General features: G+C 36.2%; 1 protein-coding gene across 49 annotated transcripts in view; it reads left to right on the top strand.

Moving 5' to 3' along the window:
• Nucleotides 1–20677, top strand: part of Trip12 (thyroid hormone receptor interactor 12) — a 128816-nt gene that overhangs the window by 81231 nt on the left and 26908 nt on the right. For 23 of the 49 annotated variants that reach the window (XM_011238654.3, XM_011238656.3, XM_011238658.3 and 20 more), the window contains 17 exons: nucleotides 43–191; nucleotides 2580–2615; nucleotides 2699–2794; nucleotides 4843–4935; nucleotides 5285–5446; nucleotides 6587–6655; nucleotides 6745–6910; nucleotides 7637–7763; nucleotides 7855–8014; nucleotides 9647–9800; nucleotides 10824–11052; nucleotides 11239–11357; nucleotides 14296–14503; nucleotides 16794–16894; nucleotides 17061–17235; nucleotides 18275–18416; nucleotides 19425–19616. In XM_011238654.3, the coding sequence (XP_011236956.1) occupies nucleotides 43–191; nucleotides 2580–2615; nucleotides 2699–2794; nucleotides 4843–4935; nucleotides 5285–5446; nucleotides 6587–6655; nucleotides 6745–6910; nucleotides 7637–7763; nucleotides 7855–8014; nucleotides 9647–9800; nucleotides 10824–11052; nucleotides 11239–11357; nucleotides 14296–14503; nucleotides 16794–16894; nucleotides 17061–17235; nucleotides 18275–18416; nucleotides 19425–19616 (2378 nt within the window). The remainder of the gene's footprint in view (nucleotides 1–42; nucleotides 192–2579; nucleotides 2616–2698; nucleotides 2795–4842; nucleotides 4936–5284; nucleotides 5447–6586; nucleotides 6656–6744; nucleotides 6911–7636; nucleotides 7764–7854; nucleotides 8015–9646; nucleotides 9801–10823; nucleotides 11053–11238; nucleotides 11358–14295; nucleotides 14504–16793; nucleotides 16895–17060; nucleotides 17236–18274; nucleotides 18417–19424; nucleotides 19617–20677) is intronic. The other 26 variants (NM_133975.4, XM_030249247.1, XM_006496427.3 and 23 more) reach the window with 7 other exon arrangements.

Raw genomic sequence — 20677 nt, 5'->3', positions numbered from 1 at the left:
CTGCTTTCAGTGTTAAAAATAATGTCTTCTTTTCTCTTGAAGGTTCTAAGGCCCAGCAGCTTCTTCAAGGACTACAAGCCAGTGATGAAAGTCAACAGCTTCAGGCCGTCATTGAAATGTGTCAGTTATTGGTCATGGGGAATGAGGAGACACTAGGAGGGTTTCCTGTGAAGAGTGTTGTTCCAGCTTTGGTAAGCATGCCGTTCTTCTGTTGGCTTACTTTGCCTATATGCATGCTGGACAAAAATATACTTTCTCAATGAGCTACACACCCAGCTTGAGTTGGTAAATAATTTTTGTGCTAATTTTTTGATGAAGTCACTTACTTGCTATTAATTACTTAAATGGTTTTAAAGTTATTCAGCCCATTAGTGATGCTTTGATACTTCACTGTTTAAAACATGTTAGGCCTTTTATTCAATTCCCAATCTTTGGGGCAATAATAAACTAGCTTACTTTGGTTTATCTTCTGGTTGAGAAAGATTATTTGTTTGCTACGTAGGCTGGGCAGTACACCATTATGTTTATATAAATATTAGATTTATAGCATAGTTTATTTCTGAAAAATAAATACTATGCCTTCTTAGATATCAAGGAGCTATAAATGAAGTTAAGGAAGTACATGAGATGGCCTCATATGGTCACAGTCATACAGTATGGAAACTGATATTTCATTTTTGGAGTTCTGAGTTAAGTCTTTTTTTTGGGTTTTTTTTTTTTTTTCTTTTTTTTTTTCTTTTTTTTTTTTTTTTTCGAGACAGGGTTTCTCTGTGTAGCCCTGGCTGTCCTGGAACTCAGAAATCCTCCTGCCTCTGCCTCCTGAGTGCTGGGATCAAAGGCGTGTGCCACTATGCCCGGCTTCTGAGTTAAGTCTTATCAAACACAAAGGGTCTTAAACACAGCCATCACTTAGCATTTTCTATTTTTTTTTTTTTAATGGTTTGGTTTTGGCAACTATTTAGTGATAAAGCACGTGTTTTTTTGCCTTTTTACTAGCAGAACATTTGAGAAGAGAGCCTTAAGGAGGGATCTTTGACCACCTTGGCCTGGGGACATGTCTGGGGTTGTTTTGGTTTAACTTATTTGGTAAGACCAAGGGCTCCATCCACTATCTCCTAGACTGTAAATACAGAGATGGTACCAAACAGAAGCAAATATTATATAAACACAATAATTTCTTTCTGCTTTCATTGTTGATTTGTTTAGCTGCTTCAAGTCCCTGCTTTGACTTTCTGGAAATGATGGTTTTATCCTGTACTCATTACCTAAAATGTACCCTTTCTCTACATTGCTTTTTTGGGGGGGTATTGTGTCATAGCAACAGAAATGAAATTTAAGAATTGACATTTGTATTTATCGTCATACATATTCCCTTTGGTATAAGGGAATGTGTTAACACCTGATTCATTTCATCTTTTTGATTTGTTTCCTATAAAGGGTCTTTCTTTATAGCCCTTGTTAGCCTGGAACTTACTTTGTAGTCCAGGCTGACTTCACATTCACAGAGATCTGCCTGCCTCTGCCTCTCAAGTGCTAGGATTAAAGGTTTGTGCCACTACTGCCCAGTAATCCATCTTTCAGTTAGGAAACTTAGTGCTTTTTCTGTTAGCATGAAAGCCCTGTATTTTCTAAGTGGATTTAGATGGTAAATGTATATAAATATTCAATCAAGGCTTGTATTATACATATTTGTTTACCTGGAGTAATTTAGAGCTGAGAACAAACACATTAATTTGGCATTACATTAGAATATATGCTGTTTTGTTATTAACAACAATTAATTGAAGGGTATTTACTTGAAATACAGAACATTTAAAAGTTTCCTGTTTTGCATTTCTTCCTTGACCACAAAAGCTGCAATCTGAGTCTCCTACAAACAATAAAATACTTTAAATTCAGACTTAAATAAATTTGCCATTTATTAGCTATAGTCTTTAATGTGATCAATCCTATTTTTAAATTGCATTTTTTAACATGTATTTATTATTATATGTAAGTACACTGTAGCTGTCTTCAGACACACCAGAAAAAGGTGTCAGATCTCATTACAGATGGTTGTGATCCACCATGTGGTTGCTGGGATTTGAACTCAGAACCTCCAGAAGAGCAGTCAGTGCTCTTAACCACTGAGCCATCTATCCAGCCCCTTTAAATTGCATTTTATTTATTTATGATTATTGAGCAGCTACAATGGTACTTATTTCTTGCGGGCATGCACGTGATTTATGTGGTCTTCAGTCTGTGTTAATGTTAATTCAAGAAATGGCGGTCATTTCTTGTTCCAATGATGTGTCAATTGGTCAGTCCTCAGTTATGTTTTCTGAAAGATTTTAGAAACTATGAAAATGGTTGGCTGTAAGCAGCAGAAATAATTGGGTCATGTTATGAAATTGTAGTGCCTTATAGCAACATTATCAACCTTTGTTTTAGCATGTAATGAATGACAGAAGTATAATGGTTTCTGGTGTATGTCTTGCTGTTAATTTTCTGTGGTGTAATAAACAAGTCTTTCCATTTCAGTGAAGTGCAAGAAGGAATATTTCAGGAATTTTCCTAATACTTTGTTATGTTTTTAACAGATAACATTACTGCAGATGGAACATAATTTTGACATTGTAAGTATGTCATGTATTTTTTAAAGGGGTGTCTAAATTTTATTTTGAGTATTTATTGAATACAAACTCATCTTGTTTTCTAGATGAATCATGCTTGCCGAGCCTTAACATATATGATGGAAGCTCTCCCCCGGTCATCTGCTGTTGTAGTGGATGCTATCCCTGTTTTCTTAGAAAAGGTAGTTATGCTTTTGCCCAACCTTGTCATAAGTATACATGAGGAGTCAAGTTTTGAATTTTTGAGTTTGAATCTGTGATGTAATTGAAGTTTGTGTTTTTAACCAGTATTCCAAAAATAAACTAAAAGGAAAACTGTTTTATAAATAAAATTATATTTTACACATATATACATACACATGTATAAAGTTTAAAAGGTTTAAAGTTAAAACTAATAAATCATAAAATAAGCCCAATTTTATGATTTTTTTTAAAAAAAAATGATAGCATTTAGGACTAACACCAGAGAACAACAGTAACTATTTCTCTAAAAATATTACATTGGGGGCTGGTGAGCTCTAATGAGTAATAATAGTGCTTGCAGGGTAAGCCTTATGTCCCCATTTTTTTTTAATCTCGTGAATCTACATAAAAGGGACAGGTGTAGTGCCAGGTATTGGTAGTCTCAACACCTATAAGAGGGAAAGGAAAGATAAGAAATGAGACATTTGAGACCTGCTTGAACAGAGTTGAAGGTGAAAACTTACTCTTTAATGTTGTCAACTTACTTACATGTGTGCTACTACGTGTGTTTTCAAGAGCATAAACACACAACTTTGATCAGTACCAACGGTGAAAGTTAAAAGAACTGCAACAAGATAGTAGAATTACTAGCTCTTTATATTGATAGCTGAGAAGTTTGAGAAAAAGGGTTTTGCTTTTTGCTCCACAGAGTTGACCAGTGTAGAAAGGAAAATTTTCATACGATCAGTGGCTAGTAGTTTGTACAATTTTTTTTTAAAGATTTATTTATTTATTATATGTAAGTACACTGTAGCTGTCTTCAGACGCACCAGAAGAGGGCATCAGATCTCATTATGGGTGGTTGTGAGCCACCATGTGGTTGCTGGGATTTGAACTCCGGACCTTTGGAAGAGCAGTCGGGTGCTCTTACCCACTGAGCCATCTCACCAGCCCTGTACAATTTTTTTAATGCACAATAAAACTTAGTTCATATGATTAAATATAATTATTCTCATGAAATATACCTTACAATTTAAAAACTGGTTAAAAATTATTACATATTAAGGAAAAGTCGTGATTGCTTCCTGTTATTTTTGTTGCTAGAGTTGGAATTCTGTTCATGTGGCTGTCTTCTTTAGGTTTGTTGAAAGATTACGTTCTTGCTTTTTCTCGAGCTTAGTTTCCCTTTTTGTATTGAAGTTTTCCCTTTATTATCATTTGAAGGGCTGGATTTGTGGAAAGATACTGTGTAAATTTGTTTTTGTCATGGAATATCTTGGTTTCTCCGTCCATGGTAATTGAGAGTTTTGCTGGGTATAGTAGCCTGGGCTGGCATTTGTGTTCTCTTAGGGTGTGTATGACATCTGCCTAGGATCTTCTGACCTTCGTAGTTTCTGGGGGAGAAGTCTGGTGTAATTCTAATAGGTCTGCCTTTATATGTTACTTAACCTTTTTCCCTTACTGCTTTTAATATTCTTTCCTTGTTTTGTGCATTTGGTGTCCTATGCCCCAGTATAGGGAAATGCCAGAACTGGGAATGGGACTGGGTGGGTTGGGGAGTGGAGGTGGGGAGGGGATAGTGGATTTTTAGGAAACATTTGAAATGCAAATAAAGACAATATCGCCGGGTGTGGTGGCGCACACCTTTAATCCCAGCACTTGGAGGCAGAGGCAGGCGGATTTCTTGAGTTCGAGGCCAGCCTGGTCTACGGAGGGAGTTCCAGGACAGCCAGGGTTATATACAGAGAAACCCTGTCTCGAAAAACCAAAAAAAATTTAAAAAAAAAAAAAAAAGAAAGAAAATATCTAATAAAAATTATTACATAAATCCTCTATGGGAATATAATTTTCAGATCCTGGTACTGAGTAAGCTGTTAGGAGGAAACTGTCAGCTATGCTTTATAGTGTCATTCAAGGGTGGCTGTTTTCTAGTTTGGTTGGTTGCATGTTGGCGTCATGTAAATGACTACAAGTAGAGGAAGTACAGTGTTCATACAAATAAGGTATTGTAAATAATAACCTTTGATACCCACTTTAATGTTTCCAGTTGCAAGTTATTCAGTGTATTGATGTGGCAGAGCAGGCCTTGACTGCCTTGGAGATGTTGTCACGGCGACACAGTAAAGCCATTTTACAAGCGGTAAGTGTTATCGATAAAGTGTGGGGTTGTTTTTGTTTTTTTTTTGTTTGTTTTTTTGTTTTCTCTGTAGCCCTGGCTGTCTTGGAACTCACTCTCTATAGACCAGGCTGTCCTCAAACTCAGTGATCCGCCTGCTTCTGCCTCTCAAATTCTGGGATTAAAGGTGTGCGCCATCACTGCCTGGCTTAAGGTGTGTTTTCTTTATTGTTGAACTACATTGTGCTAATTCCTTGACTGTAGCTCTGTAAGATGCACATGCTGCTCTGAAGTACTGTGCTAGACATTTTAGTAGTTGCTTTTTATAAAGGATATTATTTTCTCCACTTTAAAACAGTTTTCTATATTTCAGGGTGGTTTGGCAGATTGCTTGTTGTATCTAGAATTCTTCAGCATCAATGCCCAAAGAAATGCACTAGCAATTGCAGCCAATTGCTGCCAGAGTATCACACCAGATGAGTTTCATTTTGTGGCAGATTCCCTACCATTGCTTACCCAAAGGCTAACTCATCAGGTAAAATACGAATGTTTCCTGTGACATGAAAATTTCAAATTTTGAGTTCTTCTAATTGGATATGTTTAACACAAAGCAATCTGACTTATGTTTCTATTGAAATGTGTTGTCCAGTCATATAATTGTCATTTTTATAAGGTTTTGGCATATTAACCTAAATGGTTTATAATTTATATATTTAATAACTTAATTGATATTAACTAATGACTTTATTATTGCACTAATTAAGATGTTACTTTGTGAGATCAGTATTTACTTTTAGAAATATTCCTCTAAAAGGCATTTGGAACAAAGGGCTTAGGTAATGACTAAAAGGGAGAGATTGTCCAGAAATAGAAATGAAAAGTATAGATTTCACCTGTACTGGGGCTGGAGGAGAGCCAGTAGACATGTAAAGGATAAAACATCAGTGATACTGTTTGAATAGCAGAATTCATATCAGATTTGAATAGAGGAGAGTGAGTGCTATGTCTGGAGGCCAGAGAGAAGCAGGTTTTTGTTTTTTGTTTTTGTTTTTTTTATTCTTAGACTTTACAAGTGCTGTATGAGTAGAAGCACCTTTTAAGGAATCTCCTTTAAAATTGCTTTTTGTATTTGTTTGTTTGTTTGTTTTTCGAGACAGGGTTTCTATGTGTAGCCCTGGCTGTCCTGGAACTCACTTTGTAGACGAGGCTGGCCTTGAACTCAGAAATCCTCCTGCCTCTGCCTCCCAAGTGCTGGGATTAAAGGCGTGTGCCACCGCCGCCCGGCTTAAAATTGCTTTTATATAGTATTTTAAACCCAGTGAAAATTAGATGTACAGAATATTTGAAGTGATTTTTACAAGGTGATGGGCTCACATTTGTCCCTTACACTTTTGTAGTGATAATGATAGAGGTACTAGTTTGTTTCTTTCCTTTTTAAGCTAACCTAGGGTAGCTTTCAACTTAAATACAAGCGTGCATCATTTATGCCTGGATAGACGTTTGCATGTACTTATTCTTTAATATTACCAACTGCACTTTTCCTGGGTTTCCTTTTTTGAAAGCTCACATCTACTAATGACTTTACGGAAATTTAGTGTCAAAGTAAGAGTTAAGTGACCGAAGTTGCTAACATTTTAAATTAATGAACTTTTTTATTTTTCTTTGTGAAAATTAGGACAAAAAGTCAGTAGAAAGTACTTGCCTTTGTTTTGCACGTTTAGTGGACAACTTTCAACATGAGGAGGTGAGTCTGTTATCTTTGATAATACATTTTTCATATTGTTGAATTGGTAAACCACAGCATAATAATTTGTCTTCTTTGTATTCATGAAGAACTTACTGCAACAGGTTGCTTCCAAAGATCTACTTACAAATGTTCAACAATTGTTGGTAGTGACTCCACCGATTTTAAGTTCTGGGATGTTTATTATGGTGGTTCGCATGTTTTCTCTGATGTGTTCCAACTGTCCAACATTAGCTGTTCAACTTATGAAACAAAGTAAGTACTATTTTTTTTCTATAAATGCAAACTTTATTATTTATGTACCTTTTATAGACATAAAACCCAACAGTGCCCTACTCCTACAAGGAAGTTGAAAAAACATTAACAAAAAGCCTATGATAGGGCGTCAGAAATCCTGTGACATGCCATCTCTGCTTTGGTACCCAGCAGAGAATGTGAGACTCTTCAAGGCTTCCAAAGCTTCAGGGAGTCCAGGGTCATTTTGAGAGGACTTCTTCCTGGGTCTTCTGCCTGGTGGTTCTTCTTGATGTACAGTAGCAACAGCATCTTCTGGAAATGGAAAGTTAATAGGGAGAATGTTTTGTTAGCCTGTAAGGATGGCATAACACAGGAAATGAGCTTGGGGTGTTTACCTTATAGTAATACCATGAGATTTCAGTGTATTTAAATGAAAGTAGTTAAGGATATGAGTATATTTGAATGGCTTCTGTTGGTACAGAGATTCAAATCAACTTAGTACTCCTCAAAGTAACTAAAGATTCTGAATATGGGTAAGCTAGAGGATGTTTATTCAGCATGGAAGTCCATAGAGATAATGGTTAAAGTTTACACAAATTTCTTCCTTTTTACATGTACAATTGTATTTTTAATTTTCATATTTTGTTCTATGTGTAAGGTTATTTTTGCCCTACTCTGGTGAATGATTGCCTTGTAAATAATTGACTACACTTAGTTTAATAGGCTTATGTTTTGCTGATGTTGGCTTTACAGACATTGCAGAAACACTTCACTTCCTGCTATGTGGTGCCTCCAATGGAAGTTGTCAAGAGCAGATTGACCTTGTTCCACGAAGTCCTCAAGAGCTGTATGAGCTGACATCTTTGATTTGGTAAAAATGGGTTGATTGTCCTTGAAAATTTTAATTGACAGTTACAGATGGTGCAGAAAGTTACTAAAATAATTGCACGTTTTACTTTCAGTGAACTTATGCCATGTTTACCAAAAGAAGGCATCTTCGCAGTTGATACCATGTTGAAAAAGGGAAATGCACAGAACACAGATGGTGCAATATGGCAGTGGCGGGATGACCGAGGCCTCTGGCATCCCTATAACAGGATTGACAGCCGGATCATTGAGGTAGTAGTTTCATTGTACCGTTTAAATATGTCTTATTTTTGTGGAGAGTGGGTGTAGGGATGGCAAATGGGGAGGTGGTTGTGTGTGTTTAAGTGTGCTCAGTTTTGAATTAACTCAAGATTCTCTCATTTTGTCTCCTGAGAAAGAAGGTCCTCATTCTGTTGAGGTCAGAAAACATGATGTTCTAGTCCTGCTTCTGCTGCTAACTACCTGCTTGGCTTGGAGCAAGTAATCTCAGTTCTTTGTCCCATAGTTTTGTTTCCAAAAGGAAACATTGGAGGGTTAGACTGTGTTTCAAAGCAGGTCTACTATTTCAACCCAGAAGAAATTTCCCAGTGTATGCTTTTTTATACCTAATCAGGAAAAAAGTGAAAACAAACTAAGTTTCTGTCTTAGGGTGACTGTGAAAATTGTGATAGATTAATATATATAATTCTGTAGTAGTGCAATAGATTTTAATAGCATAAGTGGAAGCAATGCTTAAAATGGTGGAATTTTTGATAACTTGGTATAAGAGAAAAGAATGAATATACCAAAATGTTAATGACGGTTTATTTTGATTTATGATTTTTTTATTCATGGGAATAATATTAAAGTTTCTCTGAGTGTTAAAGTACTTGAGAGGCCATTCATTTTCTGCTAGAAATGTCAGTACATTAACAGAATTCTTCTAAATTTAATAAACCTTTTAAATTGCAACTATATTTATTCCTTGTAGAGTAGTATTTTAAATATGTGTTCTAGTTTCTAAAAGTTTTTGCTGGAGGGAGAGTTAATTGTCGACTGGTTGGTGTGCCACAACTGCTAGTGTTCTTAGTTTCTAACCTTAAGTGTTTTCTTTTTAGCATTCTCCTGCTAATAATTCCATCTTTACAATGAGTTCACTCTATTTCCAGATAGATATTCCATTCTGTCAGGAGACTCAGCTTAGGTTGGACTTTGTATAAAGAGTGTTTGATTGTTTGTTTTTAAAGGGATAAGTTATTGCTGTATAGCTTAAGCTGTCTTTAAACCTGGAAAACTTCTGCCTTAACTTTTGCCTGAGTGCTGGGATTTTTCATATGTGCAATCAGCATATGTAGCAATTTTTAACTTCTCTAGGATGGATGCCTGAAGTTAAATAATAGTCTTTTCTGTGTAATACTTGAATCTTGATTATTAATTTTAGATCGTAGTTTTAGTTCTGTCTTACAGGCTTAGAACAACTTGTAAATGTGAGGTTGTCTTTGTTTACCTAAGGACAATTTCTACAAGGTGTTTGGCTTAAGTTTAGTAGGTTACTAGAAGTTTATTCAGGTAAAAAGTGTTTTATTACAATTGGAGTTCTAAGTACGTATATAAAATTTTCTTTTACATTTTTTTAAAATGCAAATGATATCTTCATGACAGTTATAGTATATTTTATATTTACCTGGACATTTGTATCACTAGTATCTTATAGAGCCCATGGTTTGGTTTAATTTAAAATAATTTGTTAAACTACTGAGTTTTGTCACCAACCTTACTAAAATTTCTACGTTCTGTCAGTTTACCAGCCTCATAAAATACATTTACAAAGTAGCATCTGTCTCTGATGTACTTAGGTAATGGATTTCTACATGTTTATATTCAAGACTTCTCTCTCTTTGCTCTCAGGCAGCCCATCAGGTCGGTGAGGATGAGATAAGCTTGTCCACTCTGGGACGAGTTTATACTATTGATTTTAATTCTATGCAGCAAATCAATGAAGACACGGGAACAGCACGTGCCATTCAGAGAAAACCTAATCCCTTAGCCAATTCTAACACTAGTAAGTATCCCTTGACTTAAATAGAGCTGTACTGTTGTGATTTATTTATTTTACATACATTTTGAGTATGAGTGTATGGGCTCACATGATCCACAACATGCACAGAGGGTAACTTGAAGAGCTATTTCTCTTGCACTACCATGTACCTTCTTGCTGGATCTGTAATGTTTTTTGTTTACATAGTAACAGTTGCGTATCATTAATTAAGGAGGGACAAGTTAGTTGAATAATGTGATATATTTCACTAGAACCTATGTCTTAGTTAATATGAATAAGCTACTTATTACTATTCTTTAAATGATGTCTTGTAATGCCTGTTAGAACTAATGCAGGTGTTCATTGCACCTTACCAGAAAAGAACTAGATAGGAAATGTTGGAGGCTTCTTAAGAAGGTCATGCAGTCTGTATACTATGTAACACTTGTACACTCAAAGCTTTCATGCTATGCAGTGTAAACAAATGGACCTTACAAAACAAAGGGACGGGGCTGGAGAGATGGCTCAGCGGTTAAGAGCACCAACTGCTCTTCCAAAGGTCGTGAGTTCAAATCCCAGCAACCACATGATGGCTCACAACCATCTGTAATAAATAAATGTTTATATCTGTTATAAATAAATCTTTAAAAAAAAAACAAAGCAAAGGGACATTCAAGATATGGAAACATAGTTGGCCACTCCCTTTTTCATAATTTTCATTACATTCTCATTACATATATTCTTTGTGAACAAAATACATTCTTTTGCACGCTGTTCATTTTTCTTACCTGTATTTTAGTGGGTTAGTATTTCTTAGACTGTTGTATGACAAGGAAGTACTATATAGTTAGTACAGTGGTGCTTTCATCTGGTAAGAATGATCAGTAATCTCTTAATGCTAACTTTGTCTGCTCTGGTCGATTGTTTGTTATATAATGACAAAAATTGCATAGCATTTTAAATAGTTGCTTGGCCGAATACTTTGTTTTATTTTCTGTGCTTCATAGTACTGGTCACTTCAGGACTGTACATTTTTTAAAATAACAGGTGGATATTCAGAGTTAAAGAAGGATGATGCTCGAGCACAGCTAATGAAAGAAGATCCGGAACTGGCTAAGTCTTTCATTAAGACCTTGTTTGGTGTTCTCTATGAAGTGTACAGCTCCTCAGCAGGCCCTGCGGTCAGACACAAGTGCCTTAGAGCAATTCTTAGGATAATTTATTTTGCTGATGCTGAACTTCTGAAGGATGTTCTGAAAAATCATGCTGTTTCAAGGTGTGTTCATGGAAATGGTAAAAATGTTTTAGTAATTTAAAAACACAATTTTAATTAAAAATAAAACTGAATTTAATAAAAATTTTATTTGGTAAGTTGGAGTTGAATTTTGTTCCTGAATTTTAAGGAGTATTACCAAAAACAATCACCAACTTTAGGTTATTCACAAATGCTTTTCTTTTTTAGTCACATTGCTTCAATGCTATCCAGCCAAGACCTGAAGATAGTAGTTGGAGCTCTTCAGATGGCAGAAATCCTAATGCAAAAGTTACCTGATATTTTTAGTGTTTACTTCAGGAGAGAAGGTAATGCCATTTTTAACAATAAGTTAATGATGAATAGGTTAGTTTAGATAGAATTTCATGTGACACATTCAGTGTCTATAAGGAAAGCATTATCTGTGCACATGAGATGTTTTAAGAGTATGTGTATTTTGTGCAAGTACAGGATTATTGCGATTTGCTGTGACTGATGCCTGTAATTCATTTTCAGTGTCTCCCCTGCCCCCATATACACTCAAGTTTGTAGTGCATCATGGCAGTAGATCAGAACAATTCTAATGTTTAAGGATATATCTTTGGATTGAGAATGTATGTGACTGGTACAGTAAGAGAGCATTAGATCCTTTAGTATTGGATTAACTGATAGTTGTAAGGTTTCATGTGAATGCAACTGAGCATAGGAGCTCTTGACGAGCAACAAGTACTCTTTCTTAACCAATGAGCCATTTCTCCAGCCCTTGATTATTCTTTTTTCCTTTTATCGAGGAAATAGGGTTTTTTCCTCTTACATAATATATCCTGATTATGGTTTCCCCTTCCAGTTCATTCCCTATTCCCCTTTCATTGGAATCCATTTTCTATTTCTCATAGAAAATAAATAGGCTTCTAAGGCATAATAATCAAATAAATTATAATAAGATAAAACTAACACATCAGAAGAAGACAAAACAAACAGAAGGAATAGGCATAAGAAACAAAAGGCATAAGAAACATGCAGAGACTCATTCATACACTTAGGAATCCCATAAAAACACTAAAGCGGTGGCCATAATATTTCTGCAAAGGACCTGTAGGAAAAAAGAGAAAAAAATGATACAAATAAAACAGTAATCAGAATTTAGGAAGGGAAAATGGAGGAACCCTGACATGACATCGAAACAAAGAACCTTGAAAAATGTTGTGTTCACTTTCTGTTGACCCTTTACTGCTGGGATTCAGCCTACCCTTAGGAGTGGTTTGTTGGGGATGGGGGGGTGCATGTCTCGTTTTTTTCAGCTGTAGGACTCCCATCTGATACAGACCTATGCTGGCCTGTATCTGCTGCTGCAGTCTTTGAGTTATATGTGTGCTGATCTTACTGATTTAGAGGACATTGATTGCTTGGTATCCTCTATCCTTTCTGGCTCTTAAATTATTTCCACCTCTTAACAACTCATTTCCCTGAGCCCTGAAGTGGAGAGATTTGATGGAACACTCCATTGCGGCTGAGTGTTCCAAGGTCTTTCAGTCCTGCTATAATAATGTCTGGCAGTGGGTTTCTCTATTTGTCGCCTCTGCTACAGGAGGAAGCCTTTTGTTTTTGTTTTTGTTATTGAGACAGATTTCTTGGGTATATCCTTAGCTGTCCTTGAAATCAGAAATCTGTCTGCCTCTGGCCTCCAATGCCACCACAACTGGCTAAGAGGAAGAAGCAGCGGTAACTGAACAAGGCATGATCTGCTAGAGTCAGCCCCTTTTTCATATATTGGGTTTTTTATCTTATTTATTCATTTTGAAACTATGATAGATAGGCCAATACAATGAAAACAGAAGCAGAAGTTTTTTCTTTAAGTACTTAAAATTATCTTTGGACACAATGGTACCCTTCAATCAAAAAGGAACACTGATCTCTTGACTTCTTAGTGAGCTACTTAGTGAGACAGTATCTCTAAGAAACTAAATAAAATTATCTTTGTTCAAATAATTAAAGAACATACAGCAATATTTTTGCATGGCCCAGAGGTGACTGTTACAAGTCAGGTACATGTGCAGGCGCACATACATTTCTTTCTAGATGCATAAAATATTTAGTCACATATTTTTGTCTTCACTCTCAGATTCTCTTTTGTCTTATTTGTGTTTTTAGATTTATCCACTTTTTGTTTTTGCTTTTGTTTCTTCTTATTTTTCTTGGTTACAAGTAAATGAGATCCACTTGTTCTCTTACATCTCCATCCCATGCCAAAGTGATTTTTGTTAAACTTAGAAAATCTGTATATCTGTAGCATATACATAATGGACTTTGGCTTCTCACAGCTAGGTCATGCTCCTCATAAAAAGACTAAAGTTTTATGCTAACTTCATTCTTTGAACGTCTTGTTTTCCTTCCATTTTGAGCTTGTTTTTCCTGTAGTGTGCTCTGGTTTCCTGTATTTCTGTTTTGTGAGCTTATTACTTACTGGAATCCTCATTTGAGTCATTTAGTCTGCCTGTTAATATGTCCTCAGTACCTAGCATAGCTTTTGCATAAAATGTAGTTTTGAACCAAGTTGAAATCCGTTTCTGCCCCACAACCCCCCAAGAGAATCTAATAGGTATGGTAGTCCATGCCTTTAATCCCAGCATTTGGGAAATAGAAGTAGCCAAATCTCTGAGTTTGAGGCCAGCCTGATCTACATGGAAAATTCTAGGAAGTTGGAGCTGCATAGACCCTTCACAACAAACAAAAGAAAACACCACCTACAAAAAAACTAATGAAAGATTGGGACTTTACTCCCAAAAAATGCTTCTACATTCATACACAAATTTCACCCACAGATTTTTCATGTATTTAACACAAACTTTCTTGGTTATCTGAAAGAAAGACAGACAGAGAGACTGTCCATCGCTTTCCCTTCTCGCAAATTCATCCTTATTCTGATGATGGATGATCACCACTTGTCCATAGCCCTGTCTGGATAGTAGTCTTCCTTTTGAAGCTGATTGACTTTTCTACTTTGAGTAGCCGTTTTATAGGAGTTTGGTTGGAAGATTAGAAGACATTCAATAAAAATATCTTTTAATTTTATTTTTCCTGATCTGAATCAAGATGAAACTTGGGCCTTTTCTCTGCCTTGTACTTCTCTCCCCAGCTTCCTCCCTCCTGGCTTTATTTCTAGTTTACCATTTACATTCTAGTTTACCATTCAGGAATTTTGTAGTGGTGGGTGTTGTTCTTGTCTCCTGATTAAAGTGACTTCTTTTTGTCCCTGTTGCCATGAAGGTGTGATGCATCAAGTCAAACATTTAGCAGAATCAGAGTCTTTGTTGACAAGTCCCCCCAAGGCATGTACAAATGGGTCAGGATCCCTGGGATCTACAACACCAGCCAGCAGTGGGACTGCAACGGCAGCAACCAACGCCTCTGCTGATCTGGGGTCACCTAGCTTGCAGCATAGCAGAGATGATTCTTTGGATCTGAGCCCTCAAGGGTGAGTTTTGTTATGATTCTTAATGTATTTTGCCTGTATGTATGTTGATATCCACGACTCTGTGAATAGAAGATGTGCGAGTGGATTTTTCTTTTTTCTTTCTTGGTGGTGGTGACTGAATCTACAGTATCATAAAATACTGACTACCTCTACCACTGAAGTATTTATGTGACCCTTCTGTTCTTTAGAATAGAAAGAAAATAACCTCTTTGTAGGTACATAAAATGCATACATATCGTTTACCCCAGGGAAATGAAGTTCAAACACATTAGGTTTGTTTACACACATCACAGATACAGTATTTTAGCCTGTTTCATAGTTTTGCATTTACTTTGTACTGTTGTATATATGCTTTTGTGATATCAAGATATTGATGTGGTGGGAAATAAAAAATGAGAAATTACAGGCAATACCTTCCTCAAGCATATGGCTGTTTCCTATAGGTAAGGTAAAAAGCCATCTGTGCCTGCTCTGCTATTGTTGTATTTACTGTGTTGGAAACCCTTAATTTTCTTTTCATTGTCACTTCATTAGATGGTCACACTAGTGCTTTTATTATATGTTTTTTATGTTTAGAAACTAGAGCATTGCCATCTGACTTGTATGTGATAATCCACATTCATTTACTCAGGGTAATAGTTCATGGTTTTCTTTTGCTGCAAAATATATCATAAAGTTTTTTGTAACTTATATTTATTATATAAATATGGGTGGTTTTGCCTCATGTTCATGCAGACCAAAAGAGGCTTGGCTCCTGGGACTGGAGTTATATAAGGTGGTTGTGAGCTACCATATAGGTATCAGGAATTGAACTCAAGTGGCTGCTAGGAGCCAAAGCTAATGTTCTTAACTGCTGAGTTCACTTTTCTAGCTCCAGTAAAATATATCTTGGTAAAACATTATTATTGGGATCCTAAAATTAAAACAGTAAAACCTCAAAGAACTATTGTCTGTAAAGCTGGATAGATTGCTGGAGTTGGGTATTTGAGGGAAGAGTCGAGTTTGCTGTCACTTTGTGGCAACTATGTACTTCAGTTTAATCAAAAGACTACCCAGGGCTGGGTAATGGTCACTTAGAACGTTAATCCCAGCACTTGGGAGGCAGAGGCAGGTGGAGCTCTGAGTTATATTAACCCAGCCTGTTTCTACAGATCCAGGACCGCCAAGAGTATACGAACAAAACCCTATCTTGAAAAAAGTCTAGTTTTGGCTGGTTGCTAATTCAGTTCTTCTGGCCACTCCTCTCCCCCAAGTGTTGGGATTACCAAGTGAAACATTCTTCTTATCTCAAAGATTGTTTTGTTATGTGTGTGTGCCTTATATGTATGTCCACTGTAAATGTGCAGGTGTCTTCAAAGGTTAGAAGAAAGCATGAGATGTCCTAGAATTAAGATTGTGAGCCTCCATGTGGGTGCTTGGAATAAAGCCCAATTCCTGGAAGAGAAACAAATTCCTTTAACTGTTAAAATGATCTCTTTGAAGCCTTCCATGTGAAACAGTTTTCATTTATAGTAGTGCATTTCTTTCCTGAAAGTCTTTTTTTTTGTATCTTTGTTAATAAATGATTTCAGAAATATTTCTAATGTTGTTAAGAGCAGCAGCTTGCAAAGTGTGATATAGTACATTGTAGTATTGTTTAGAATAAGGCCTATAGACAGATGAATTAAAGCCCACCTTCCACTCAGAACCAAGGAGAGTCAGAGATTGGAGGTCCAGCCTGAGGTAATTTGGAGACTCTGTCTCAACAGTTAAATGAAACATGAAGAAAAAGAGATGTGCAGATAATTCAATGAACATGCAGTTCTCCATCCAAATAGATCATCAATTAACAGACTAGTATATGTGAAAAAAAGTTAATGGGAGTTGTTATGAATGTATTTATCACTGTTCTTGCTTCATGCTTTTGTCCATGATACTGTAAGTAATCAGAATATTTTTATAGTATGAACATTAAGTACCATGTATATTTTGTTGCCAGTTATATTAGGGGATAAATAAGATACTCATGTTTCTTTTTTTTTTTTTTTAAACAGGTTGGTCTTCGTAGTTTTGTTTAATGCATTATATTTTATAAAATTGGATATGAAGAAAACTAGGCCTTTAGTTTTTTACTTAGCAGTTAGTAATTCATTTTCTGTCTCTATTCCCTAAGGAATATGACTGTCCACGAGAGTCCATATTAAGTCAGAGAAAATTGTTGGGACATTTTAAAATCTAAGTTAAATGTCCAGTTATAGCTGGGTCCTTGTGTGGTAATTACTAACTTCATCATTGTTTTTCCATGCAACAGTCGATTAAGTGATGTTCTCAAGAGAAAACGACTGCCAAAACGAGGGCCAAGAAGGCCAAAATATTCCCCTCCAAGAGATGATGACAAAGTAGACAATCAAGGTGAGACCTCTGGTGAGATGATTGGAAGATGGGGGAGGAGGTGATGAGTAAGGTTCCTTATGACTCGCTGTTCTTAATTCAGTTTCTATATTAAGATTGAAGTTTATTTTTTTTTTTTTTTCAATTTTGGTGAAATGATTTGAATTTAATTCTTTTCTCTTTATAGCTAAAAGCCCCACCACTACTCAGTCACCTAAATCTTCCTTCCTGGCAAGCTTGAATCCAAAAACATGGGGAAGGTTAAGCGCACAGTCCAACAGCAACAATATCGAACCAGCACGAACTGCAGGAGTTAGTGGTCTTGCCAGGGCAGCCTCAAAAGACACCATATCCAATAATAGGTAAAGTGTGGCTGGGGTTCGGGATGAAAGGTCTCAACATGATTGTATTGAGCATGTTCATCCCACACTAGGGATACTTGGACTTGGTTCATTCCACTCTCAACCCAAAAGATAAGTTACATTCTTATGAGGATTTGCCTGTGTGTTCAACCCTATAAAAACCAAAGCATAGCAATAATACAGCCAGTTGACTGGTTAGTTTTGTTTTATATGGAACATTTTCCTGAATTGTATGTGCTTGCCTTTTCTGTTTATACTTCTTAATTTGAAGATTTGTAACTGAGGGTAGCTACTTTTTAAAAAAGTTCTTGGATCCCTGTCAGATACTAATTTCTTACAGTGGGTTATATGGAAATGCTTTTCAGTGGGTCATAGGAAATAAACTGGATACAGAGTACCTGTGAAAACCGATTCCTCTATAAATAAAACATTTTTCCAGTGGCATTTTATTTTAAAGATAACTTTACATTTGATTGAGTTGGCTGCTGAGTCTCTGAATTAAGGAGAATAATTAAGCAAATGTGTTTTTAAAGTTTATAAATAGCCAGGTCACATGCTTGTGTATACCTCATTTTTACCTCATTTCTTTAGGGAACAGTGATGGACAGTATTAGATATATTTGTCCTTTATCCAGTTATTATGCAAATCTGTGTTTGGGTATGAACAGGAAGTTAGAACACTTGTTACTCTTCACCTGATGACAAAATACATTCCAAGTACCTAAGCAATTCTTTAGCTACATCTTAGTCCATTTTGAGAGTGAAGCTGAATTTGCTTTTTTTGAGTCATAATAATGATAGTAGGCCAGTAAGAGTTTTAAGTGTAGCTGTTTTATTTCTCTCATATATGTATATGTATTAAGTACTTGTAGAGGTCACAAAACAACTTGCAGAAGTTGGTTCTCCCAGGCATTGAACTCAGCACCGTAACCTTCTGAAATATCTTACATTTCTAATCTGACTTTGGTGTAGGGTGTTTTTTTTTTTTTTTTTTTTTTCCCACCTATCCAGAGACATATCTCCTTTTTCCTTCTTGTAGAGAAAAAATTAAAGGCTGGATTAAGGAGCAGGCACATAAATTTGTTGAGCGTTATTTTAGTTCTGAGAATATGGATGGAAGCAACCCTGCCTTGAATGTCCTTCAGAGACTTTGTGCTGCAACTGAACAACTCAACCTCCAGGTACTGTCTGTGTCCAGTGCATTGCTGGGACATCAGTTGGGTGGTGTTTGCAGAAACTTTGCTTTCTACAATTTCTTCCGACCCTTGTCCATTGCCATGATTTATCATCTACAGTACATACTGGAAACCTTGCCATTTCTTTTTGTTCTTTGAGTTGCCTATTTCTTGACAAAAGACAAAATTTCAGAAATGTCCCCTTTTCTAAATACTTATAACCACCTCTATCTGCAGACTCGTTGTATTTACTTGACTGAAAGATTGAAAGGCTTGAGGCTTTATTGTGCAACCCCCCCACCCCCCGTTTTTCCCCCACTTAATTTTTTGTTCTTGTTTTCTAAGTTATTTCATAGACATTTTATGCTTATTAACTTAAAGCCACATCACAATTTATCATTTTTAATGTGGCTTTCTAAAAAAACCTTATTCTAATTTTAAAAAGTTATTAAAGTATCAGGTGTACAAAGTCATGGCCTAATATGTTCATACATGTATATTTTGTGCATTGATTCTATTCTAATTTTCTACCCATTGCCCCCTCTTGTTCCCCTCTCTCCTGGTTCTCAAGTAGTAGCTGTTCTACTTCTGTGTTTCTGTTTTTAAATGTGTTATATACATACTAGAGGTAGCATGCCCTAATTTGCTTAACATAGTGACCCTTCCAGATAATGACACAATTATGGAGGAGATATTTTGACACCATTTAACAAAATAGTAGTAGGTTCCTTCTTAGGACCTTTGACCTCCATTGCCTTTTAACCAGGTTTACACTATCAGGAATAAATTTCCTCTTGTGGAGTGGGCTTCAGATCTAAGCCCAGTAGTGCTCTAGCCACTGTTGTACCAGTGGGCACAACTTGCCTGGCAGGTTGGTATTGTAGCTCATAGGGTTCATAGCTGGCTAGTGGTTTTTGTTTGTTTTGATTTTAAGGTATTGAGAAAAATTTCTTTTTGGGAAATGTGAATTGTAGTGTTTAAATCATTACAGACTCTTCTTCTCCACTCTTTTAGGTGGATGGTGGAGCTGAGTGCCTTGTAGAAATCCGTAGCATAGTCTCAGAGTCAGATGTTTCTTCATTTGAAATCCAACATAGTGGGTTTGTGAAACAACTGTTGCTGTATTTGACATCTAAGAATGAAAAGGATGCTGTCGGCAGAGAGATCCGGTTAAAACGTTTCCTTCATGTATTTTTTTCTTCTCCAGTAAGTTGATAGTGCTCATGGGTACTAAGAGTCAGAGCTAGCAAGTGGATGTATTTGTGTCCCAATAGAAGTATACTTTGTGTTGCTTATTCAGTTAGATTCCTTTGACAGTTATTGACAAAGTCTTACTATGTAGATGAGGCTGGGTTGCAATTCATTCACAGAGATGTGCTTGCCTCTGAGTCTCAGGTGCTGGGGTTAAAGATAGGAATCTGCTGTATCTGGCTCTTCCAAAAATTTTTTTGTGTCATAAAATAAGTAGTAAAATGAAGCTAGACACGAAGCCCATGATTAGATCTCAGCACTTGGAGGGCAAGGTAAGATGATCAGATACACAGAGAGTTTTAGACCCTTTCTTAAATACAAAATAGAAATCCCCTCCTCCCCACTTCTAGAAACCTAAAGGTGTTACCTATTTTTCTTACTTTGCAAGATAAGCATTAATATTAGTCTCATTTATCAATATTTGTTGGCCGTTTGATAGGCAGTTAAAGTATTACTGCTTAACATAATCTATAATGTAGATTACAGGGCAGGTCTACAGTTAGCTCCTCTTTTCCTTTTGGTGCCTGGTGTGTTAGAACAAGAGATAAACCTCTCTTGGGCACTGCATATTAGATCTCCTGCTGCAACTGTGTTAGAGAAGGCTTAAGTCAGGAAGTTGTTTTCTGCATTGCTGCTGTAATGTGCTTAATGATTTCTGCTTATTAGCAAACTGCTTAACCATGCTGTCCTTTTTAAGTGTTCATAGACATTTTTGAACACTGTTTATATTTGTTTAAGTTGTTTGGCTACCTAAAGACAGAAATGATATTTATTGGAGTCAAGGTAGGTTATTATTGGGTTTTTGGTTTTGGTTGCTGTTTTTAAATCTTTATTTTCATAAGCACGTGGGTGTATGTGTGGAATATACCTTACTTAAGATTGTATATGTTCATAATCTATTATCTGATATTTAAGATTTTGTCTGCAATCTGTTACCTGATACTTTTCCAGCTAATAAGGCTTAATTTTTGTATGCTTCAGTCAGGTGGCAGTTCAGTACTCTTTGTCATAAGCAA

This window comes from Mus musculus, chromosome 1 (assembly GCF_000001635.26).
Source record: "Mus musculus strain C57BL/6J chromosome 1, GRCm38.p6 C57BL/6J".
Classification (NCBI taxonomy): Eukaryota; Metazoa; Chordata; class Mammalia; order Rodentia; family Muridae; genus Mus; species Mus musculus.
Note: the sequence above shows the minus strand (reverse complement) of the source record. Positions and strands in the feature narration are given on the sequence as shown.